The sequence below is a fragment of the Dermacentor andersoni genome, chromosome 7, assembly GCF_023375885.2.
Source record: "Dermacentor andersoni chromosome 7, qqDerAnde1_hic_scaffold, whole genome shotgun sequence".
In the NCBI taxonomy this organism is placed as follows: Eukaryota; Metazoa; Arthropoda; class Arachnida; order Ixodida; family Ixodidae; genus Dermacentor; species Dermacentor andersoni.
In genome coordinates, this window is record NC_092820.1 from 13,096,368 (window position 1) to 13,122,710 (window position 26,343).

At 45.7% G+C, this 26,343-nt stretch overlaps 1 protein-coding gene across 1 annotated transcript in view; it reads right to left on the reverse strand.

The window, feature by feature from the left end:
* The window catches only part of Trap1 (TNF receptor associated protein 1), a 67,297-nt gene that overhangs the window by 19,016 nt on the left and 21,938 nt on the right, over positions 1-26,343 (reverse strand). The window contains exons 2-4 of the mRNA XM_050182384.3: positions 18,851-19,141; positions 14,320-14,706; positions 2,985-3,200 (exon numbers count right to left, since the gene is read on the reverse strand). Of these exons, the coding sequence (XP_050038341.1) occupies positions 2,985-3,200; positions 14,320-14,706; positions 18,851-19,141 (894 nt within the window). The remainder of the gene's footprint in view (positions 1-2,984; positions 3,201-14,319; positions 14,707-18,850; positions 19,142-26,343) is intronic.

Below are 26,343 nucleotides of genomic sequence, written 5' to 3' on the forward strand. Positions count from 1 at the left end.
GACTCTTCATTTTGTAATATAGTGGATTCAAAGGCAGCTGCTATTGGCCAATAGATGAAATCAATCAAGAAGGGTGTTTCGATCAGTGCACTTCTTTCTACTGTTACTGTGTATATTTATTGACGCAATTTAATAAACAGGCTGAATTAAGCAAAAGTATGCTTTCGAATTTCGATAACAATAACGCGCTTCCATAAGAAGTCTACTATCGTCTGCTCACGCTTGGCTGTGGCCGCCCGCGTGGGAATTAAACTTTGGCCACTCTATTTACCAGTGTCGTAGCTGTGCGGTCTCGCTACTTTCTAGTAGTTTTGAACACTCAACAAGCCTCGAACCACACGAAACTTAAGATCAAACCACACACATGCTTCACAGCGCATGTACACTCTTTGTCGCTCCTGGTTAGACACCTTGGCAGTGATCATAGTGATCAAGCTATTGACAGCGCTTCAAAATGTGCAAGTTGGATGTGGCTACTGTCCATCAGTCAAGTTGGTGCAGGGCAAAGCTGGTTTGCACCATGAAAGCACAGCCAGACAGGAGCGTGCGCTCCTGTCGTGTGCTCTAGCCCTGTCGTACACAAAACAAATGCTGCTGTTGAATGTAGCTTGGATGGTGGCGTAGATACTGCGGTTGCCGCAGGGTGCTGCGACGAGTCCAGTGGCTGAGTGCATGGTGGCTCACTGAGGACGAATACGTTTGCTATGTTTGGCTACGCTTCGTGCATGACAGGACCAAAATATGAAAAAGTGGTCGGTACGTGAACATCCAAAATCAAATTTGAACTGAGTGCCATGGCAACGTTTGGTAGGCAAACATTGTGGGCCACTCTGCCATAGCCTTCACTCTTCACAATGAAGGCTATGGCATTGAAGAATGAGCCAAAGCACTGCGAAGGGCATGTTTGATGCGCAGTAACTCCACTTCTTCTGCTGAATGCATTGAAGTACTTTTTGCGGGAAAGTATTTCTGAAATAACTTATTTACTATGACTGCATTTCGCAACTTCAATAAAAAGTGGTTTAGGGCCCCTTTAAAGACAACTCGAAATTTTGTATTCCCGCAGCACATTTTCTGCGGTACGCACATTATTCCTGCAATTCTTCAACTTGATATGCCTTGGTAGTGTCAAAACGGCAAATGTTTTAAAAAGTCCCAGTAAGCAAGGAAATATCAATGAAGTACAAACTTGATAATTTTCTGAATGGCCACAAAGTGCCTGCAGCATAAAGATGTCACCCCCATCTACAGTCAACTTCCGGTCTTTTGGACTGCCTAGGAACCGCAAAAACGTCTGAATAAATCGAATGCATGCTTTTAACTGCCCTCAACGACTCATATTGCCACAGCAACATCCCAAACAGTTTTAATGGCCTGCCAGCACACATATTAGGCATCTTAGTGCCCATACTATGACAGGAGACGGCGGGTGCGAGCACATGTATTTAACACAATTTATGTCCCATGACAGTGGCCACTTCGCGCTCTTGGTATGCTTCGCTGCAATACAAAGCAAATGCTTGATCGCGTAACCCCGCTGTATTGCAAAGAAGCTCACTTTAGGGAACCGCCATTATGCGCGGCATAGGGTTTCTCACTACATTACCTAGAGGGAAATCTGGCGCTGCTGTGCTGTGGTATGCATGGGAATGCCGGTATATTGTGACTTCGGATTGGCATCGTTCTCGGAGAGACAGGACATCTTGAAGACGCGCTTGGCAAGCACCGTTCTGTCTGTCACAATGATTCATTTTCTACTGAAACAGCACGGGAAAAGCTGTTTTGGTTTTATTATTACGCAAAAACATGTTTTGTTTAACTGTGAGAACTTGTTATTGCGTGTACGATTATATGATACGTAAAAGGTATCAGGGGGCCGCTAATGTTGGAGGATAGACGACAAGGTTCGCAATCGCTTTGAAACACTTTGTCATCTGTTCTTGCTTTTCTTCGCTTCGTCATGCATTGTAGGTGAGTAAAGACGTAATATGCATGAATGGAAACATTTTATAAAGATTTTACTTTGAGAATGCGTTATTTGTGTAGCCATATCCACGTTTTAGACGAAGCCTCGTACAACACCAGTCAACACGAGCCTCGCAGACAGATATACCGTCATTCCCATGATGGCACGGTGCCTCCTTAAGAAACTCCCATAGACGGTGGCGCCAGATTTCCCTCTAGGTGTTATAGTGAGAAACTCTATGATGCACGGAGAGCCCTTGCCGTGGATGCATGGATGGATAGACAGATAGATGTTATGAGCATCCCCTTTAGAATGGGGCGGTGAGTTGCGCCACCAAGCTCTCGATATACTGCCTAACGTCCTAGCTAGGTTAAAAAAGAAGTGCGTGATAAATTTCCATAACCAAGTTTTCTGACCCCATATTGTGAACTTCGTTTTTGTACGTCTCCGTTTTTTGTCGTTTCCCTACTTCTTTTTCCACCAACCTTCCCATTGCCTCTTACTAATCTCTATTGCGGAAATGTTTACCTCCCCCCTGCTCTCGCTGAACCCAAGAGCTTCAAGGAGTCCAGTGGTGCCTAAATCGACTGCTGGGCAGATATCTTCACATTCTAATAAAACATGCAGCATCGTTTTTTGGGGGCTTTGGCTTATGGAGAAATACATTTACAAGTGGCAAAACTTATCCATATCACTGCCCGCGGGCGCGCGCAGCCTCCACCACGTTTGTTTTGGTAGAAGATGCGAAGGATGAGCACAGATGGCAGCACAAAGGGGCGCGTTTTTTAGACGAATGTTGCAGAAATGCAACAACGCCTACAGGCAGCTTTAAACGAACTTTGCTTCTGGGTTTAACGCCGTTCATCGGAATGTTGCGTAAATGCAACAAGGTGCAGTAAAGGGTTAAATGAGTGTATAACCTGTGAAATGTGTACAAGTGAGCTCAGGAAATTCTCAAGACCCAGAACACCTCGCCGCAGTGGAAATACAGTTTATGACACATATGGGCACTGCTCACCTTGCGCGAGTAGAGGGCCACACCATCTTTCTCGCGACTCATGTCAAAGAGACCGGGCTTGCCCTCGGGCACGTACAGGAGACATCGAATGGAGAGGGGCACATCAGTGCAAAAATGCACTGTGAAGCGAGGCACATCAAATGCCCCTGACAGGTAGCGGTAGAACTCGTCATGCTGTGCTTGTGTCACCTGCCGGGGCTCCAGGAGCCACAGTGCCTGTCAACAAGAACCATACAGTGTTAAAGCAGAGTTTTGGTTTAAGCTGGTTGGTGTATCATATTTAAGGAAACCTGCAGCGCAAACTGCAAGTGAACGACATAAGACAGGATGTCACATGACAGAACCTAATCCCGAGCAATACCTGTGCCACATTGGTGCAGAAAATGGCCTTAATTTGTTAATGCCTTATATTTTTATGAAATTTGCACGATGCCACACGGACAAACCTAATATCATTTGCCTTAATTTCATTCATTATCTAATGCATTCACCAGAACTCATTCGACTGAGAAATGCATAGTCTCAATGTCATAGCGTGCCCAGTGCAAATTAATTTAAGTACTTGAAACCGCCTCTATCATGTAAAAAATAATTCATACATAATGTTCTACAACAACACTCCTGCAAGGAGTTGTACTCGACAAACTTCCCCAGGCAAGCATTGGAACAGCTTCGACAGCGCAGGCACCATTTTGCTTTCGTGCTTCAAATTGAACATGTAATGGCCAAAGTTAGTTCAAACGTCCTAAAGGATAGCAACAAACACAAGCTAACGGCACCATAGTATGCTTGTTTTTACATTTCATATTCATGCAGGCAAACTAAACTTGTAAATGCATACTGATTTTTATTCACTACCTCAACATTGCTCAATTCAGAAGATACTGTCACCAGCATCACAGCATCAAATGTCATTAAATTTGGACATGTGGCAGGTTCACCGAAAAAAATGTCATTAGGAAACTGAAGCATCAACAAATTAATGGCATTTTTGTGCCTTTGTGACAGAGGTATAAAACCAGTTGGAAGTTGTCACCCATGCTGTCACATGTGTTCTTTGTACACGTCTAGTTTATGACCTAGATTTACTCAAATATAAATAAACATACAGTGCTTTCTAGTGCAGGTACGCACCATACAGAGAGAATTGTTACTGAAAATTTTACTCAGCAAGCAGAGTTAATAGTAGACACAAGGAGAGCACAGTGTAAACAACCTTCTGAAGTAAATGCACATACAGTAAAACCTCAGCGATGCAGATCTCAAGGGGCTGCGTAAATTCTGTGAAATATTTGTATCATCCGAAATTCGTAGCCCCAAAAAACAAATGAAATCAGCATGTTAAAGAGCCAGAAACTCATTTTTAGAAATTTATTCACGGATTAACAGATGGAAGAAGTCCCGGATGTCCTTCTGGGTTTTGTTCTTCGCCAGGTCAATCAGCAGCTAATTTTGGAAGTTGTCCACAAACTTCACAAAACAGGCTTTGCAAGAACATTGGATACAGCACAGCATGAGCCTAACAAGAAGAGACTGCCAGTGCCGGACCATTTCCACTCCATACAGTGCATGCATTTCATCATCATCATCATCATCATCATCATCATCATCATCAGCCTGATTACGCCCACTGCAGGGCAAAGGCCTCTCCCATACTTCAACTACCCCGGTCATGTACTAATTGTGGCCATGTTCTCCCTGCAAACTTCTTAATCTCATCCGCCCACCCAACTTTCTGCCACCCCCTGCTACGCTTCCCTTCCCTTGGAATCCAGTCCGTTACCCTTAATGACCATCGGTTATCTTCCCTCCTCATTACATGTCCTGCCAAAGCCCATTTCTTTTTCTTGATTTCAACTAAGATGTCATTAACTCGCGTTTGTTCCCTCACCCAATCTGCTCTTTTCTTATCCCTTAAGTTACACCCATCATTCTTCTTTCCATAGCTCGTTGCGTCATCCTCAATTTCAGTAGAACCCTTTTCTAAGCCTTCAGGTTTCTGCCCCGTACGTGAGTACTGGTAAGACACAGCTGTTATACACTTTTCTCTTGAGGGATAATGGCAACCTGCTGTTCATGATCTGAGAATGCCTGCCAAACGCACCCCAGCCCATTCTTATCCTTCTGATTATTTCAGTCTCATGATCCGGATCGGCAGTCACTGCCTGTCCTAAGCAGATGTATTCCCTTACCACTTCCAGTGCCTCGCTACCTATCGTAAACTGCTGTTCTCTTCCGAGACTGTTAACCATTAGTTTAGTTTTCTGCAGATTATTTTTAAACCCACGCTTTGGCTTTGCCTCTCCAGGGCAGTGAGCATGCATTGCAGTTGGTCCCGAGTTACTAAGCAAGGCAATAACATCAGGGAATCGCAAGTTACTAGGGTATTCTCCATTAACTCTTATCCCCAATTCTTCCCAATCCAGGTCTCTGAATACTTCCTGTAAACACGCTGTGAATAGCATTGGAGAGATCGTATCTCCCTGCCTGACTCCTTTCTTTATTGGGATTTTGTTGCTTTCTTTACAGAGGAATACGGTGGCTGTGGAGCCGCTATAGTATTTAGTATTAGTATTTTTAGTATTTTTACATACGGCTCGTCTACACCCTGATTCCGCAATGCCTCCATGACTGCTGAGGTTTCGACTGAATCAAACGCTTTCTCGTAATCAATGAAAGCTATATATAAGGGTTGGTTATATTCCGCACATTTCTCTATCACCTGATTGATAGTGTGAATATGGTCTATTGTTGAGTAGCCTTTACGGAATCCTGCCTGGTCCTTTGGTTGACCAAAGTCTAAGGTGTTCCTGATTCTATTTGCAATTACCTTAGTAAATACTTTGTAGGCAATGGACAGTAACCTGATCGGTCTATAATTTTTCAAGTCTTTGGCGTGCCCTTTCTTATGGATTAGGATTATGTTAGCGTTTTTCCAAGATTCCAGTACGCTCGAAGTCATGAGCCATTGCGTATACAGGTTGGCCAGTTTCTCTAGAACAATCTGTCCACCATCCTTCAACAAATCTGCTGTTACCTGATCCTCCCCAGCTGCCTTCCCCCTTTGCATAGCTCCCAACGCTTTCTTTACTTCCTCCGGCGTTACCTGTGGGATTTCGAATTCCTCTATACTATTCTCTCTTCCATTATCGTCGTGGGTGCCACTGGTACTGTTTAAATCTCTATAGAACTCCTCAGCCACTCGAACGGTCTCATCCATATTAGCAATGATATTGCCGGCTTTGTCTCTTAACGCATACATCTGATTCTTGCCTATTCCTAGTTTCTTCTTCACTGCTTTCAGGCTTCCTCCGTTCCTGAGGGCATCTTCAATTCTATCCATATTATACTTCCTTATGTCAGCTGGCTTTCGCTTGTTGATTAACTTAGAAAGTTCAGCCAGTTCTATTCTAGCTGTAGGGTTAGAGGCTTTCATACATTGGCATTTCTTGATCAGATCTTTCGTCTCCTGCGATAGCTTACTGGTATCCTGTCTAACGGAGTTACCACCGACTTCTATTGCACACTCCTTAATGATGCCCACAAGATTGTTGTTCATTGCTTCAACACTAAGGTCCTCTTCCTGTGTTAAAGCCGAATACCTGTTCTGTAGCTTGATCCGGAATTCCCCTATTCTTCCTCTTACCGCTAACTCATTGATCAGCTTCTTATGTACCAGTTTCTTCCGTTCCCTCCTAAAGTCTAGGCTAATTTGAGTTCTTACCATCCTATGGTCACTGCAGCGCACCTGCCGAGCACGTCCACATCCTGTATGATGGCAGCGTTAGCGCAGAGAATAAAGTCTATTTCATTTCTAGTCTCGTCATTCAGGCTCTTCCACGTCCACTTTCGGCTATCCCGCTTGCAGAAGAAGGTACAGTAGAACCCCGCTGTTATGTTCCTCACTGCTGCGTTTTCCCGGCTGCTACGTCGTCTTCATCCGGTCCCGGCATAGCTTCCATAGGATCCAATGTATAAGGAACCCCGCTGTTACGTGGTAGCTGTGAAAACGTTCCCGCATGATACGTCGCAACTTAGCACCCCAAACCCGCCTGGGCTAAAGTAGGCAACGCGCTCCAACCACCATTTTGGCTTTTGACGAGTTTTGACCGGGCTTGGCTATAGAACTGGCTGCAAGAAGCCGCACGCCAGTTCGAGAGGCCGCCACTAAGTGGCCATTCGTGAAAAATGCTCTCGCTATCATCACTGTGATCACGGTCACCACATGGTTTTTGGACGGGCCGACTCACGGAGGAAGAAAACTCGGGAGAGGCCCTGACGTCACTCTGTGTGAAGCTAAAGTGAAGCCGGAAGTTGGCGTTGCTCATGGCGTTGCTCCGCCTATCAGGCCAGCTTTCCTCTCTTGTTTACATTTCTCGCGAAACCACGCCGCGTCGCGCGCTACCGGGCTGCTCAGACAAGCGCACTTCGCAGCAATACTAAACAATTGTTAGCACGTTAGCATGATTACGTCAAAGAGGGCAAAATTTTCTGCGGATATTCCTTCGTCCGTTGCCATTGCCGTGGCGCGGTGACGACGAGGAGCACGTGCCGCATGATGCCGGGGAGTTGCCAAATCCTAGCTTTGGAGAAGCCGTCGCAGCTCTGGACCTCCTCCGCAGGTACGTCGCACCTCACAGCGACGCCGACAGAAATGCGGCCTTCCAGACTATTCAGAAACGTGTGGCGATTTCTAGCGAGCGAAAGAAATGGCAAGCCACCATTCTAGACTTTAAGTCCTAAGCACACTCTGTGGAAATAAATTGTCTATAGTTGAAGCTGCACTTTTTTCATTCATTTTCGGAGCTTTCCTCACAGTTGCGTTTTCCCGGCTGTTAAGTTTTTTTCCCCCGGTCCCGTGAAAAACATATGAACGGGGTTCCGCTGTATTCATTATACGCATCTTATTCTGTTCTGCAAAGTCTACTAATAACTCTCCCCTGCTATTCCTAGTGCCTATGCCATATTCCCCCACTGCCTTGTCTCCAGCCTGCTTCTTCCCTACCTTGGCATTGAAGTCGCCCATCAGTACAGTGTATTTTGTTTTGACCTTACCCATCGCCGATTCCACGTCTTCATAGAAGCTTTCGACTTCCTGGTCATCATGACTGGATGTAGGGGCGCAGACCTCTACGATCTTCAATTTGTAGCTCTTATTAAGGTTCACGACAAGACCTGCCACCCTCTTTTTAATGCTATAGAATTCCTGTACGTTACCAGCTATATTCTAATTAATCAGGAATCCGACTCCTAGTTCTCGCCTTTCCGCTAAGCCCCAATAGCACAGGACGTGCCCACTTTTTAGCACTGTATATGCTTCATTTGTCCTCCTAACTTCACTGAGCCCTATTATATCCCATTTACTGCCCTCTAATTCCTCGAATAACACTGCTAGACTCGCCTCACTAGATAACGTTCTAGCGTTAAACATTGCCAGGTTCAGATTCCAATGGTGGCCTGTCCGGTTGCCATGCGTGCATTTGCCGTTGTGTTATTGGCTGCCTTCTGCCGGCCTTCCCTCGCACTGCGAATATGGAAATGGTCCGCCTGCCAACCCGCCTCGGCATGCTCGGCAAAGCCTCCTCGCCAATTTGATGCCGGCAGTCACGGCGCTCGCGGCTCTCTCATTCGTATCACCCAAACCAATGCGCAGGGGGGGAGTGTTTAGGATATCCAAAATGTTGCTTGTAGTATAAAGTGTGCTTCTGCCGGGGCATCGTATGAATTCGTATCAACGCGAAATCACACAAGCCATGATTGTATCACCGAGGTTACACCATATGCTCCCAGCAAGACAGCTTGACCCTTTATGACGACATTTACCAGACACTTTCTCAATCAATAAACTTTTCAGATCAAAGGTGCATATGAGAACTGCCACACGTCACCTTTTTATGTGTGTACTGCTGTGTTCAACTAATGCCAATAATGATGATGATGTATGGGGTTTTCTGGCGCAAGGAGCAGGGATGGCCAAAGAGCGCCAGGCCAGTGTTAATGAGTTTGCAGTGGAGCAATGAATTACGACAGGTGAATGTGACGTGGCTGTAAAGGGACCTGAAAAAAATGGCTGCTGTAAAGTGCGTAAAGCCTATATGTAATAAAATTATGGCAATGGCTAATGAGGTGTACCGTGAACACGAAATATACATAGTGAAAGAACAATGACACGCTAAAATATGTCACAGGCAAACATTTGCAAGAAGCACTACTGCCTTAACAGAGCCCTTGAAATGCAAGGGTCTGGAGGTATGTGCTATACAAAACTACTACCACAGCGGCATCCTCTGGAGAGAAGATGTGCTATGAAATTATTGGGCTAATACATGTAACACAAAATACTTCAAGAAACCTAGGACTGCTTCGGTGTCAAAAAATATTTCTGAACCAAGAAACATTAATAGATGAAGAGGAATGTGGTGCCGATATGCTAGAGGAAAATGTTTCTTTCAGCTTCGGCTTCTTGACACTCCAGGAGGAAGTGGAGGATGGTCAGCTTCTACCCACATCTACTACAGGTTGGAGGTTCATTTCCAGTAGGTAGAAAATTACGGGTGCCATATTTGTGTCCTATTCTGAGGTGACAGAATAGGACATCAGTTCGATGTGTTTTCGTTGCGGAGAGCCAGAAACCTGACCAGGACGCAAGAGTCGGTGTCATGCGCATCATATTCAGGGCGGTCGACAGGATGACCGGAGAGGCAGTCGATGTCCTTCTGCAAACGGCCTGACTTGTATAAAACAGCAAATGAATATTCTTGGAGCTGTAACACCCATCTACCCAATCGTCCTATGGGGTCATTAAGTGAGGAGAACCAGCACAATGCGTGATGATCAGTAACCCTGGCAAATGCGTGGCCATACAAGAAGGGGCAGAATTTGGCAACTGCCCAAACTAATGTCAGGTACTCCCATACGGTAACTGAAAAATTTCTCTTGGTGGTTGAGAGGAGGCAGCTGGCATATGCAATTAAGTGCTCTGTGTTACACCGCCACTGAACAAATACTGCACCGATTCCATGGCCACTGGCATCCGCGTGAAGTTCAGTGGCGGCAGATGAATCATAATGAGCCAGCAATGGAGGAGCCACGAGCAAGCGTATCAGGGCAGGGAAGGCTTCAGTTTGAGCAAGGCCCCCTGTGAAAGCAACATCCTTCTTAAGTAAGTCGGTGAGTGGGCGAGTGGTTTCGGCGAAATTCTTGATAAAATGACGGAAATAAGAGCTTCTTAAGCCTGTTTTACATGCAAGCAATATTAGGCCAGAAATGGTGCGGCACCCGTTGCGTGAGCAAACCTCCTTTCCCAATACAGTCGAACCCACTTATAATGACACCCGTTTTAACAATATATCGGTTATAACAATGAGAAGCTGCTGCACCGCCAACTTTTGTATGTTTTCCATGATGAAATAACCCGCTTACTACAATGCCCCGATGCCGCATTATCGGTTATGACGATGAAGTTTGGCTGCTGTGTGTACGAGCCGAAAGGTAGTGAAATACGAAATCCTTGAAAAGAAAAAAGAAAACGAGAAATTCGAGTCGCTGCACGATGGGCCGCTGCTCCAACTGCCGCTGCGTGCTCATTTTCTAGCCATCTCTGCGCGCCTCTCTCCCGTCGCCCTTTCCGCCCTCCGAACATGAATGGGCTGGGCACACAGCTCGGCTTCACCCACAGCTCTACAGAGCAGTGGGTGCAGCCCTGTGGGTGCGTTGATGCAGCCCTGCATCAACGCGACAAGTTGTTGAAGCACGGAGACTACGCGTGGCTCCAAATCTGGTGGCGTGGCCGCGTCCAGCGACTCGGACAGCGACGACTAATGGACCGTTGACGGCAAAGGAGCCGCCAAGGCACGCAAAGGCAAGCTGTCAAAGAAAACGACTTGGAAGAGCCGCTCGACGGGTAGCGAAGCCGAGAACAATAGCGGCGCGTTGTCCTTGTTCGAGCCCGAGGAAGGCGAAGTCTCAGACTCTGGCGACAATTCTTCGGTGCCGGCCTGCAGCAGCAAAGATGACGATGATGACGATTCCAAAGAGGACTCGTGAATGTGAGCGGTAATTCGAGGCTCAGCTGGGCACTCTTAGAAACCCAGCTGAGCCTCAAATCATCGCTTGCACTCGCGAGTCCCTTTGTCTTCCCCTTCTTCAACTGCTGGATCTGATGCTGGAGTTCCCATAACGTGGACCATATATAGCCGCGAATTAAGGAGTCCATTATTCTTTCGAAGGTTGCCAGGGCATTACAAAGTCAAATGGCATAACCTTGAATTGGTAGAGGCCGTCAAGCGTTACGAAGGCAGTTTTTTCACGGTCCATGTCATCTACCAAGATCTGCCAATAGCCTGATCGGAGGTCTATCAATGAAAAGCGCTTGGCTCCGTGCAAGCAGTCCAAGGCGTCATCAATATGCGGCAAAGGGTAGACATCCTTGTGTGATTTTGTTGAGGTGCCTGTAATCAACACAAAAGTGCCAACTGCTGTCCTTCTCGACAAGGACAACAGGCAGCACCCATAGACTGCAACAAGGCTAGATAACGCCATTAGTCAACATCTTATTGACTTCACGTTGTATCACTTGTTGTTCGGCATGTGAAACATGGTATGGCCGGCGGCATATCGAATTGGTGTCTCCAGTGTAAATACGATGGGTGACCACAGATGTCTGGGCTAAAGGGCTGCCGTCAAGGTAAAAAATGTTGCGATACGTTTCCAAGAGATGGTGGAGGTCAGCAGCTTGTGCCAGAAGATCAGGTGCAATCTTGCTAAGTTCATCTGTGAGAGTCGGTGGATCGAAGGTTCCTGTAGAGGGCAATGGAATTTCAGCGTCAAGAGCCGATATCTCGCAATCGTTCACAGGCGACATGTCACCCAAAACATGCGTCTGGGAAGAATTTGAGTCAAGCAGTTATGATTAAGGAGAGAGAGCGAAATCTGATTGCCTGTAACAGTGAACACGGTATGGGGGACGACAAAATTTCTTTCAAGCAGTATGTCAGTGGTGAGACATCGCACAAAGACATCATCAGGAACAGATGGGAACGACAGTACAGAGATGTACGTAGTGGCTTGAGGCGATCACGGACGGTGGGTGACAAGGCTATGGTGAAAGGGATGATGGTCGACGAGCTGGTGGCGAACGGGACTGGTGAAATCAGAATGATGACGAGGGACTGTTTCAAGGAGCACAAGCGTCATTGTTTGGCTGTTGCGGTTCTAATGGGGGTTGGTAACGACACTCGCATCATTCGGGGCGATAATAACTGGTGAATGGCAGTCGTAGAGGGGAGGACACAGTATGATTGTTACAATGGCAAGCAACGTGACCAATACGCCAGCAAGAAAAATAGATTGGTTGATTGTCTGCCGTTCGCCACTCGGCTGGATTTCGGTAGCGTGCAGGATACCACAGACCAGTCAATGAACCTGGAGCATGAGACAGCTGTGAAGTGGCAATGTCACATACAGAATGAACTCCAAGATTAGCGAGTTCTTCGCAGACTATTGCGTACACAAATGTTGCTGTAGACAAGTGGTTCGATTCACTGGGGCAGGAAAAAAAGGTCTGCAGGAGCCGTGGCTTCAAGTTCTCGCCGCACTATCCTTGTCACGTCATCTTATAATAATGATTGCTGCACTCCTAACCTGTCTTCACAAGAGGATGTCGCAGCTGTGTTCGGCAGACGTGCGAACGGCGTTGCAATGCGGCGGCTCTTGGCCTGCTCAAAGCGTTGACTAGATGGCCTGTACTGTTTCACAATTTTTGCACATAAGCAGGTTGAAAGCATTGTCAGCAATCCCCTTCAGTACATGCCCAACCTTGTCTGACTCGGCCATATCGCTGTCAACTTTACGGCACAGAGCCAGCACATCCTGGATGTAAGAGACGTATCATTCTGTGGACGTCTGGGTACAGTTCGCTAGTTCTTTCTTAGCGGTGCTCTTCCGCCCAGCTGGACGGCCCAACAAGTCACTCAGCTTCTGTTTGCACGTGCCCCAGTCGTTAAGCTCTTCCTCGTGGTTGTCATAACGCACTACCGCACTTTCGCTGCGCCTTATAGATAGAAGACTAAGTTAGCCAACATAATTGTCTGATCCCATTTGTTGTGGGCACTTATACGCTCATACGTGGTGATCCAGTCTTCCATGTTGAGGTGGTTGATGCTGCAGAAAGTTCCTGGATCCTGCCGCTGAGCCAGCACAGCCGTCGGGGTTGTAGGCGCTGATGTGGGCCGTGCCATGTCGGGTCCTGTTTTGTCTATCATGTTGTCCAGTTCGAGGTGATGACCACTGCAGAGCTCCGTTGTTTTTTCTCATGGGTACTCCGCACCTCTCACCAATTTACCACGTTGCAGAAGTCGCACGTAAAGACGTACTTACAATATTTACAAGAGAGACAACAATGCATAAACAAGATGGCTGTCGTAGATAAATTCCAGCTCTACACGTCCAATTCTCTTCTTCTGACTGGCACCAATGTTGGTTGAACCGTAAAAATATCATTAATAAAAATAAGGAACAGCAGAGGTCCGAGTACCGATCCCTGTGGAACCCCAGATGTTACATCCTCGCGCGGAGAACATTTGCCATTTAGAACAACTTGCTGTTTCCATGATGTTACACAGTCCATTATCCATTTTTTAACAGAGATCAATATTAATGTACACAAGTTTCTGTATTAGTAACTGATGGGAGACAGTGTCGAAAGTTCTAAAAATCTAATAATAAGCACTCAATCTGTCCTCTACAATCGATACTGGAGGCTATATTGTGGTAAAATTTGAGCATCTAAGCTGTACAAGAAAAACCTTTTCGAAATCCATGCTGCTGATTACTCATAAGTCTTATTGACGTAATGTGTTTAATTAAGGCCGTATAAATAATGTGCTCAAAAGTCTTACAAAGTCCTTACACTTTACGTCAAAAGTCTTTACATCTTTTCTTTTGTACTGATCACCCGTTGTATATTTGTGCATAATTTAATTTTCCCTATTTTGATGTGTGCGTGATTGCTTATTTTTTTCTCTCCCCAGCTGGCAGGTGTTCAGTGACCGCAGTGTTTCCTAAATAAACAATAAAAAATATAAATAACTTGCTAGCTCAGTGCACATGCAATGCGTAATGCATGGCTGCATGCATAAGTCCTCCACTCAAGGAGCTTCCTTTACCTTGAACTCCATTTAACTGAACACACTTCCAGGCCCCCTCGAGTTCACATTATCAAGACTCAACCATACAAGCGATACACACTTAAGGTGAGTCTTCCCCAAAAGTGAGCAAGTGCCCTTTTTTCACGAGTTGCATCTCAGAAGAGCCCACAAACATTAAGGTAACTTACCTGCAGTGTGTTGACTTGTCGCCCATTGAGGTAGATGGGGCTGCCTACAAAATTGCTGTACTTCTCGATCACTTTGCTCACAAAGTCCACATCAGCAAAGTCCGAGCAATCCGGCTTCAACGTGAGCACAATCTTGGTGCCTTCCTGGACGCCCTCGGCCTCCGAGATTTCGTACTGGCCCGAGCCATCCGAGAGCCAGCGCATTGCCTTGGCTCCTACGCAACGTGACTGCGAAAACACTTCCACCCGGTCAGCAACCATGAAGGCCGAATAGAAGCCAACACCAAACTGGCCAATGATGGAGTTTGCATTGGTGTCGTTCGCAGCCAGCTTCTTAAGGAACTCCTTGGAGCCTGACCGTGCTATGGTGCCTAAGCTCTCAACCATCTGAAATGCAACCAGACAAGATGATTGAGATTTGTCCTAAATGATTAAGTCTTAAGTCTGTTTATTTTTATCCCCACAATGAGGGCAGGCATGGGAGAAAAGTGACATTTGCCACTTGGGAGAGAACATGGGCCTCCCCGATATATACGGGACAGAACAAAGACACAAACACAGTTTTGCACATGTGATAGTAGCGAGCGTGTTGCACTGAGAAACATCTTGTCGCGTGCCTCGGCAGTCTACTAAAGCAAGAAAAATGCTTATCTTTAAGTTGTTTCAATGTACACAAAGTACCTTTTTAGGTTTTCAGATAAATGAAAGGTGCATTATAATGCTTCAAGATTCACATGTAGATCTTTTTCACACGGCTTAAGCAAACATGACTTGAAATTGTTATTACATGAGAAAATGTGTGCTGCAGGCTTCTATTTTAATGTACTCCTGCTACTGGTCCTTGCCTTTTACCCCGCTAAATTTAGCGGGCTACGTCAGTGGGCAGAACCAGAAGCTGTTCAGGGCCTATGTTTATGCATAGTGAAAGGATCTATATGGCAAGCTTACCGACCATCACGAACACTAAAAATAATTGAAGGTCTGGATGCTATATTGTCACATGACTTCAACGAGGATTCGCGCCGTTTAATGAGGACAGCTGGCTCCCGGAAAACACAGCAGTGGAATCTGGCTATCAAGCGGGCGGGGTAGTGCGCTCTTCTTCCTTCTTGTCCTTCCTGCCTCTTCTCATGCACTGTGCCCGCTACTGCAGATGGCATGTTCCCCCTTCCTCGAAAAGAGAATTGGCTCGATGGTTAAGAAGCAGTATAAGAAAAAGAGGAAGTCTGAGGGCTTCTGCACAGGTCGCACATCGGTGTTAGCAAGAGCAAAGGTTGACCGGAGCGCATGGTGCACTTCATATTCTACAACACTTGCAATGGAGCTCACCGTAGCCTGTGACAAGCCGTAAACCTACATTTCTTCATGCACAATGGTGCAGGTGAGTTCTCGGAGGTTGTTATCGTTGCTTCCGGTGGCCGTGAAAATATTGGAAGGGGATGCTCACTTGCCATTCGTAGAAGTCCGATCACTACTTTTCCATACTTACAGTCTAAGATAAAAATTTGGCGACAGTCTTTAGAGGGCTTCGCACAAGACCAGCGAAGAGCTGCTCCTTCACTCCTCGCATCAAGTGATGCGACTTCTTGTCCGCGGTCATTCGTGGGTCTGCTGGTCTGAAGAGGGGCGCCATTTCTTCGACAAACACGGTGACACTTTCGTTGGGAAGCTGGATGCAGGCCTGGATCACTCGTTCTGCTCATTTGCAGAGGTCAGCACAGGCATAGGTGTCTAGCAGCTGACGGTGGAACTCGGGCCACGACATGAGTAGCTTCTCGTGGTTTTGAAACCAGTTATCCGTGCCATCCTCCACGCGAAAATAAACATTTCTAAGTTTAGTCTCGTCGTCCCATTGTACTCAGCCACGCGCTCAATGTCGGCCATCCAGTCTTCAACATCTTCAAACACATTGCCATGGAATGAGTTTGGAACCTGTGGGTTCTGTAGTGTGTAACTGGTCACCATTGGGCTACCCATGCCAGTTGAGGTAGTTGGAATCACTGTGTTGTCTTCCAGAGGTAGTCCCCTGATCCTATGGCTGGCCCAATGGACAGGAGCCTCGACTGGCACTTTGCTGATGATTCCGCTTCCAGGAGGGGTCTGTGGCATGAGTGAGAAATACCCAGCACCTCCACCACTTTGTCATGTGTGTTCAAAGAGGACTCACAACGTTTAATGAGGACAGCTGGCTCTCGAAAAACACAGCGGTGGTACCTGGCTATCGAGCGGGAGGAGTAGCACGTGTGCTTCTTCCTTCTTGTCCTTCCTACCTCTTCTCTTGGGCACCCATTACTGCAGGTGGCAATATAGTCAACTTGATTAAACTAAGTTCTAGTGTTTTATGTGCCAAAACCAAGATATGATTATGAGGCAGGCCATAGTGGGGGACTCCAGATTAATTTTGACTACCTCAGGTTCTTTAACGTGCATCCCAATGCATGGCACACGGATGTTTTTGCATTTCGTCCCGTCAAAATGCCACCGCCGCAGTCGAGATTCGATCCCGCGCCCTCGGTCTTAGCAGCACAACACCTAAGGCTACGCCACCATGGTGGGTACAATCAACTTCCGTTAATTCAACGCTGATGGGACTGACGAAATCAATCATCCCACTTTTAGTGTGTTAGAAGTAGAAAATTCTAATATAAAAATGACGTTATAGCTTCAAAACAAACGTGAAATTGAATGTGCACTCAACTGTCCAGCAAGAAAAACAGCACGCCTCTGATGGTGGCAATAGAAAAGGACAGAACCAGCAAACTTTACCTGCACCACTTCGCTAGTTCAACCTGCAACACATGTAATCCTCTGGAATGTCAAAATCATGCGACTTGACCCTTGATGCTAGCTTAAGATGTAAAAAAACTTGGCATGTCATTTGAATGTACTTCCTAATGAGACTGAAAGCAAGGGTCTTATTCTGTGACAATCACTTTCAGCAATAGGCACGATTCAATAATTCAGCGACTGATTACCCATGACATCATCCTGCACTGTCAACAAATGCTTTCGGATGCTTCAAAACACAAGAGAGAGTGCACCGTGAGAGTCCAGAGCAGTTCGGGTGTGTTGTTTTCGAGTATATCAGCCGCAGTACAGCTTTTGCACGCTGACTAGGGTTGACTATGGCCTTTTCAGGTAAAATAAATTGAAAAGAAAGTGTGAAATGATTTATTTGAATCATTAAACTGTGCTAGAACTCAAATGACTGCAAAGTCCATTTCTGGTGGTATTATAAAGTGACACACACTGTCTGCATCTGCGTGTCAGCCATCGTGCACAGCCATAGCAACATCATCTTCCAGAAGAGGAATCACGCGAGCAATGCATTGTTCATGGTGCCGCTGTCAGCTGCTCTAAGACACTGTCAGCGAAAGTTGTCACTAACACAAGGCAACACAATGCACTAGCCGATAAACAGTCAACAAATAGCCCTGCACAAAACCACGTTCAAACCACCATCAAGAAATACTATAAACTACCATCTCTCCTCTCTACTGCAGTTCACCACCAACAGACTGAGAAAAGATGTGTTTATTCAATATATGTCGGGAGCACCCAACAACACCGTGACGTAAAATTGACATAGACTGGAACTACTAGATGGCACTATTTATTTTCCGGTCTTGCTGAAACAGCCAATCAGCACGCACCTGACGACAAAGCCACCGCCAAGGCGACACTGTCGGTGAAAGTGATCATTGCAGAATACGTCTCTAGAGTGTCGTCATCGTTTCGTTGTCATGCTATGCGAGAACTCGTTTCGTCATCATAATGTAAGAATACTTAGTCACCACCTGTGATCACCACCTTGTGATGACAATCACCAGACACTGGCTAGGCTGGTTCTGACAGTAAGCTGTTGCAAACATGGTTTTAGTTTTGGTTTCCATTTTAAAGAACTCGATATTTATTCCATTTGTTTTTTGTTCTCAGTTCAAGCGCATGTGGCATTCACTAGAAGTGAGGTGGGCACTTGGGCATCTGGAGCTACATCACTTACAAAGGCCAATTGTGGTTGTCTAACTGTCTTGCTGGCTCCTTACAGCACCCTGTGGCGGCTGCATTATTTCTATTATCCAGCCTGCCGGTGCAATGGCAAAGGCCACACACAGAAGAAGCAGGTAGACAAAACTGGTGTGTGTAGACTGGAAATGTAAAGATCAAATATGTAGCGCTAGAAATCTGGAAAAATAAGGGTGAAAGGACGGCACTACTAGGAGACAGGATTGTTTCCATATACTTCACCAAATGAGGAAACATTGTGTTCGAGCAAGATGCTTTGCTCGACTAGCAGACATGATGGAAAGTGAAAAGAGAAGCAAAAGAACAGAGCACCAACAGTTGCACTCTTTGCATCATGCCTACACACCAACTAACCCAGCAAAGCATCTTGTGCCCGAATACATTGTTTACTTTATTGGGCAGATTTCATTGTTATGCTTCCCATTTCACCCCTCCCCTCTATGATGTGCATGGGCCTTGAGGATAACAAAGAAAAAGAAAAAGAAATATTTAAATAAGCACATACTTCCTCTCGTGTCATGCCAATGCCTGTGTCCTGAATGGTGAACGTTTTGGCCAGCTTGTTGGTGGCAATGTGGATTTCCAGGGGAGCTTCAGCGGAGTCTGCTGATACCGACTCAGGTTCTGTGAGTCGCACATAGCGAAGCTTCTCAAGGGCATCACTTGCATTCGATACCAGCTCACGCACAAACACCTCCTTTTCTGAGTACAGCGACCTGGCCACAATGTCCAGCAACATACGCGTCTCTGCCCGGAACTCGTGCATTTCACTTGGCCCGCTTCCACGTTCATCATTCTGGAAGGAAAAACCACAGAAAGCAAAGAAACCACGAAAATTTATCTCTTCCATCATTTTGTTTACACAACAATACTTGTATTTTTGTTGTGCAACTTCAGTCATTGCACCAGAACAACTTGTTTTCATCACTACGGGTATGTACATTCAGCTATAAATTTGTGGACTAGAGAATCTGCGAAAATTTTTAATTTTAAAGCAGTCTGCAACCATAGCCAATAAAACCCTGTCACAATAAGGCTTTCACATCCACTGGAAATTCTAATACCAGGTGTAGCAGTATGTTGATATGTAGGAAGAAAAGGGCAAACAAGACAGTGTGCAGTACGGTAACGAAGAGAAAAATCAACAGTGAATCGTGTCTTATGACATAGCACAAGCAGTGCTCGATGCTCAGAGCTCAACAGCCAGCATTTCCTCACTGGACGTCCTTTCCAGAGAAACCAATGCCGCCAGTGGCCTGCACCAGAAAAGTGCTCCCACCAGGACAACTGGTGCTAGCAGCTGGCATGGTAACACAGGTTGGTGACCCATCTCGGCTTTCCCTTTTGCTGGACATCTGCCCCGAAAGGGCTGGCATGGCAGTACCTGGTTTATTGCCAAGTGGGCATCCAGGAAAGCTGACATGGTTGACTGGATGGGTACAACCTGTCCCGTTGGACACATGGCCCAAAAGCCAAGCATGTGGAAGTGCTAGTTATTCAACCATGGTGTACAGCTACCGGAGCTCTCCCTGGCTCGCCCTTCAGCTCGACTGCTGTTCTTAGGACCGTCTGTACAATTGCAGTCCTCGTCCTCTTCGTCCACAATGTAGGTGAGCTCAGTTGCCACAGAAGGAGCTCCACCAGCGTGACACTTCCCGAGTGTAACTGTCGCATTGTTAATGTTTTCATGTCAACGCATGTTAAATGTTATTTATCGAGTGATTAGAGCATTCTACTGTGTGTTTGTACTCCAGTGTCCCATGCAACTTCTTTCTGGACTGATTCTGAACCCAACCCAATTTTATGTCATCGCACCAGGCTGTGTTCACAGACTGCGGAGATAGCTTTTTTTTTCACAGACCCCATAGTTTGTAAACTTTTGTTGTTAACTGCACAAGCTGTAAGCTTAGCCCGAGTGTATATGACTTACATGTGTAAAATATGGTAATGTTACTATTTCTTTTCCCAGACCAGACATAAGAACAGCCACTGTATTATTTCTTGAGACTACTCAGGCTATCTTAACTCTTGCCCTACCATGGGGAAGACAGGTGCTTCTTGTAGGTTACGCCAGATTTTTTTTTCAGGAGGAACTACTGCACTCAATATTTGGTGTATTACATCAGCAAAAAGCAGAATAAATTCACTTTTCCCGCATAAAAGCTTTATTAATGAGCTGCATGTCATGAAAAAGATATAAATTGCCAGAATCAAGATTGTGGGATAAACAAAGTTTGTAAAGATATTACAAACTAGCCCAACAAAAAGTTCTGTTGTAAAAACATGCTTGTATCTAATATGTATATATAGCAAAAATTATGAGATATACAAAATGTATTGCGGTCTAATAGGCACTATCTCTGAAAAAAAATCTATTTTTCACTGAATAGATATTCCACTACAAAAATTTAAATGCAAACATTACAGTCCCCCCCCCCACCTTACATCTCAGTTGAAATCAACAGAAAGAAATGGGCATGGGCAGGACATGTAAAGAGGAGGGAAGATAACTGATGGTCATTAAGGGTTACGGACTGGATTCCAAGGGAAGGGACGCGTAGCAGGAGGCGGCAGAAAGTTAGGTGGGCAGATGAGATTAAGAAGTTTGCAGGGATGACATGGCCACAATTAGTACATGACCGGGGTAGTTGGTGAAGTACGGGAGAGGCCTTTGCCCTGCAGTGGGCGTAACCAGGCTGCTGCTGATGATGATGACTACAGTTCGGCGTGCCGGGCTGCGGCTGCCGATGTACAACGAAAAGGCAGCCTCCTAAGACCCACTTCTGCTCGATCCATCGATAAAATCAGCTGCAGACACAGTGGTCTGCAACCTTTCGAAGCGCGCGCCATTCTTGACGGGGGCCATCTTTTTCTTTCTACTTTGACGATCGCGAAACTTTGGAGTGCATTAAAAGATTAACGCCTCATGGGGATAAAGCGAACTGCTTAGAAAACAAGAATACAGTTCTCCTCCTTCATGTCCTATGGTGCAGAGTGTCAGTGAGTGGTGCGGAAGGCCTCGAAAGCGGCATTTGAAACCATCGACAGCGGGCAGCCATTTCTACTTTCTGCTTTGACAATTGCAAAAACTTTGGAATGCATTCAAAAATCACCCTCTGGGAGGAAAAGCGAACTGCTTAGCCAACAAAAATATAGTTCTCCTCCTTCACGTCCAATAGCACAGTGTGCCCATGAGAAGCGCGGAAGGTCTCGAAAGTGGCATTTCAAACCGTCATTATCAGGCTAACGATGCTGAATGGGCAAGGTACAGGGAAAGTTAGGCGATACTTTTCCCACACAGCTATTTCAAGGTATTATGCACATAAAAAAATTATGCATTTCAGACTGGGCTCCCAGCAGGTCTCACTACACAATCATTTCCACAAAAGATGCTGCCAATGTATGACTGACAGACAGCAATGTTTGTAAGGGCACAGTTTTATAATTGAACAAGTGCTTAAAATCAGGTAAGTTGGTTTGGGTTCAACATCAGCCTATTTTTCTGTCCACTGCAGAATGACAGCCTCTCCTGGAGATATCCACTTAGCCCTCTCTTGCGCTAGATGTTTTCACCTTATACCTGCAAACTTCCTAACTTCATCACAGCACTTACTCTCGGCTGTCCTCAACTGCGCTTCCTTTCTCTTGACACCCATTATACAACTCACTGGTTCTCTTTCTTAGACATGACATGGCCTGCCCAGCTCCATTCCTTCCTGTCAATGTCAACAAGAATATCGGCTAACCCTGTTTTTTCTACACTGCTATCTTCCTGTCCCTTAGAGGGTCCCTCAAATGGTAAAGAAATTTTGTAGACGCAGAGTACAGCTATAGTACAGAGCCACAATTTAAGTGAAGCGTCTTATATGAAGAGAGCTATGGAAGATTACAAGTTACTGTCCTCCCTATCCATGCTTTTTCTCAACTTGTTTTCAGAGTGCTCAGGGCTAAGCTCCGCCTTCACTGGCTCTATGTCATGATGTGACATTGTGACATCTAGTTCTGGTTGTCTTGTAGCCAGCGCGCGAAGCCTCTCCACTTGCCGCTTGGCTGTCGATCCTCCATGACAGCTCGCCAAGCAGCGTGTGTTGCGAGTGTCCTGCCACAGCGCCAAGTGTGTCTGGTATTCCGGTAACTGCAGGCGAGCTGGGCGTTTAGACAGATGGGCGCAAGTGTAAAGACCCTCCATACTACCACTGCTGTGATGAAGGGGTCTTAAAATAAACTTGAGCAGCCTGCACAGTGCAGCCACCTGGTAGTACAGAGCTTAACCAGCCAAACACAGAGCTACTATTGCTGTAACTAAGTGTAAAACATTTTAAACATTTAAAAAGACGCTCCCCCCACAAAACTTACACAACCAGCAAAGTAGAACACACGTGGTCACTGCCATATTAGCTCTGCGTTTGTCTGGTTGAGCTCTATGCAACCAAGTGGCATAGAGTTCAACCACCATGCAGGCTGTTCATGTTTGTGCCTCTGTTCATTCGGTAGAATGCACAGTGTTTGCGCTTCTGTTCCCCCTTGTCTACCCTAATTCCAGATGTGCTAAATCTCTCTGTTGTAGTAGTAATATTCTGGTGTGAAGTGATGGCTGCAAACGCGTAGATGCTGGTGTCGAACGGACACTGACAGCCTGATGCGCTGCAGCCACTCTGTTCACATGTTGCCTTGCAGAGGGACACAATGTCGCAGCTTGACATGTGGCTGATCACCACATTTGCAGCCCCCAACATAACAAAGGTAATCCCTGGTGCTCGCAAAAAGAAAGCTCGAGACAAACAATGACTGCGCGGCTCTTGTCAACACAAGAGAATGTTGTAGCACAAGCAGACAACACTTGCTGTGTGCCAGATGTACTTGAGCGTAGCGATAAATTGTCATTGTGTATTGTTTCTTTTATTTATAGAAACAAATGAACCAACATTCCAACTATTATGAACAACATTTGTTCACCATAAAGTTGAAAAAATTATTGATGACACAACCTGGATAGCCAATCGGATAGCCTGCCCAAGAGATGTCAATTTGGATGGGGCAGCTGAAAAGTCAGGGGAGTGGTGCCACTGTGATCAGTAGCGATGCACATTTTTAAAACCGTATAATAAATTACATGCTTCATGTGGAGCACTTAACTGTGTCACTTAATGGTCAAAAGGACCTATCCTGATGACTCAGCATGTTTGTACAATATCACCAAAATCGTTTCACGGTCACTTTAACGTTACACTTATCATATTTTATTCCATCACTCCCTCAATGCGATCACTCTTTAGCTTCTTCTCAGGCCTCTTTGTTATACACTGTTATACAAACATTGTTATATGAGTGCAAAATAAGACTATCAATTGGCATTAAATAGCAAAATACTGTAATATAAGATATGGAAAGCAACATGTATCATAAGACAATTACAGTTAAACAACAATATTCTACATGAAATGCTCTGACAAAAACTGAAATCTTTGCCAACCAGCAGCATATCTTCACAAGAAGGTGCTCACAAGAAAACCAAAACTAAACCAATTACAAGGTAATGTAAAGAGCTTGTATACACTAGCAACAAAAAAGGATGCCAAGAAGAGAAGTAAGAGTGATGGTGGGTGTGCAGATGCTAGTCATTAGACATTCAATCTCTTTTGTCTTGTAAGGTGACAAACAGTATTCATCAACTACATTTATGGGGTACAGAACCTTGCCTTTTGTGGCTTTTTACGATGTTTACATATTTGAAGGATTTTCTTCATGAAAAATTGGGTTTTTCCTCTGCAATGGAGGGGGTTTAATACGGGAATAAGGAGACTGGAGGAGGAAAGGAAGATTGCACAACGGGGGCAGGGCATTTGTTGGCAAGCTAAGTCTAATAATGTATTGCAAACTTTGGACTCAACGCTGCATTTTCATTCCTTTCTAATCATCATAAAGAGCCTTCAAAAACATTCCACAGCAATTGAGATATATCTAAGTTTTGTAACTGGCACTGTACAGGGTCTAGCGAAAGCAGTAAAAAAAAGAGTTCATTTTTGTTTAATAAAGGCAGCAAATATTTCGAATTTCAAACATGAATATAATTGTCTTTGCTATTTAATTCACATTCATAACAGACTCAGCGGCAAGGCAAGCTGCTACTGGGCCAAGTGGCAGCAATAACAGCAAGCGAAAAACTTCCAGCAATTATTGCATGTTGTTGGATCTCTCTGGATGAAGGTTCATCCTTAGCGCTGCCACTAGTTGTTGGAGTTTGAGGACAATCCCAATTTCTGTCCCACAGATTTTTGGACCTTGCCGTTGGGTGCGGGAGTTGGCCGAGGTTGAGGAGGACTTTGAGATGAAAACTGGAGGTTTATTTACATAATTTACAATGAGAGTACAAAGAAATGAACAGTCATAAAGTCATTACAGGCCGGCAGCAACTCGGACGCTGCGGCCCGTGGCAAGAAGCTCGAAAGAGATGAATGAAGGAATGCTCTCTTGCTGCTCCCGGTCTCTGTCTTTTAAGCCCTTCGGTGTCTCAAAGTCACGTCACGTTCGGCCAATCGGCGAGCCCGCTCAGGTGACATCATTTTCGGCCAATCGGCGAGCCCGCTCAGGTGTCGTCATTTTCGACCAATGGTAGGCACCTGTGCGATTGTGTCACACCTGGCACCGAGAGTCGCTCCTTGGGCCTCAATTGTCCGAGTGCATACTTCTCTCTGCGGTATTGCCTTGCTGACTTGCAAGTGCCGTCACAATAGGTGGAAGGGGGCGACGTTTCAGTGCTACAAAGCAGCTTTGCTTGGGCCCTGCATTACCTGGAACCGTGCCAGGCTCCCGCTACACTTTCGGGAAGAGTCAAGCAGTGAATAGCTCCACCTGCAGCGCGCGAGATGGGGGACGCCAACTCGTTTGCACGTGCTGCGCCTAGGGAACTGGGTAGATCTGCTTCTGCGTTCCTTACTTAGGTGTGGCACGATTCGATGTGGTCTGGTGAACTCGAAGGAGGCTCTGGAAAAGGTCCCGTATCTAACAATGTAATGATGAAGGAAATGTGTTGGTTTGAACGGTGAACCTGAGATTAACAGTTTGCTTCCCCACAGAGTCTGATACCGCTGTTGTTTTGTGTGCATGCGCTGTCACATGGCATTTTTCATATTCTGCGGGCTTTCTAAATTTGCCGGAAAAGGTAAACATGTGACGTGTACCTTGCTGGAAGCACCTCACATTTATGTGTCTTACAATTCTCAAGAACCACTAATTGACATTTGGAAAATTAGAACAACAAATAAAAACTGATTACTTTTAATTAAATCACTGCACTAAAATTTGGTACCGGTTTCTCAACAAGATTCTAAACAACATACACTTGGTCCTATTCGCATAGGATTGTTTCTTCTTTTTAAGCTGTGCATAATAGCTGGGACACCCTTTATACATTTCTCCACCAGTCCGTGCCAATTATCTTCTCGTTACAGCTTATAACAAGCAATTAAGACTACTCAATATTAGTACCCACAGTACTGTGAATAAAACAAGCATTTGTAGTACTCCCGCTACAACATGATCCGCACATCACTGTAATTACCGAGACTTGGCTGCACGCTCAACTGCCCAATGATGATGTCTTCCCCCATCCTATACTGCTTTTCATAAGGACAGGACCATTACAGAAGGAGGGGTGGCCATCTTAATTAAAAACAGCATTGAGGCTGTTTCAATGGAAGATGTAAATGAAGTAGAATGCATATGTATTACGGTAACTTGTAGGGGTCATATTTTTATTTTATTTGGGCTGCACAGACCACCAGATGTCACTCCGGAATACCTCAGCATAAAGCCCCTTGATAATTTGAAAGTAGCAACACTCTCCTCCTCACGGCACTTTCCTCCTCGATTCTCCTCGCCCGCCGGCTGCGCACGGCGCGCTTTTCCTCCTGGGCTCCCGCGGACGGGCCGCAGGATTCTATGGAGGTGTGTTATTTTGGGCCAGTTGCGCACCCCAGTGGGGTTGAAAATTTTGAG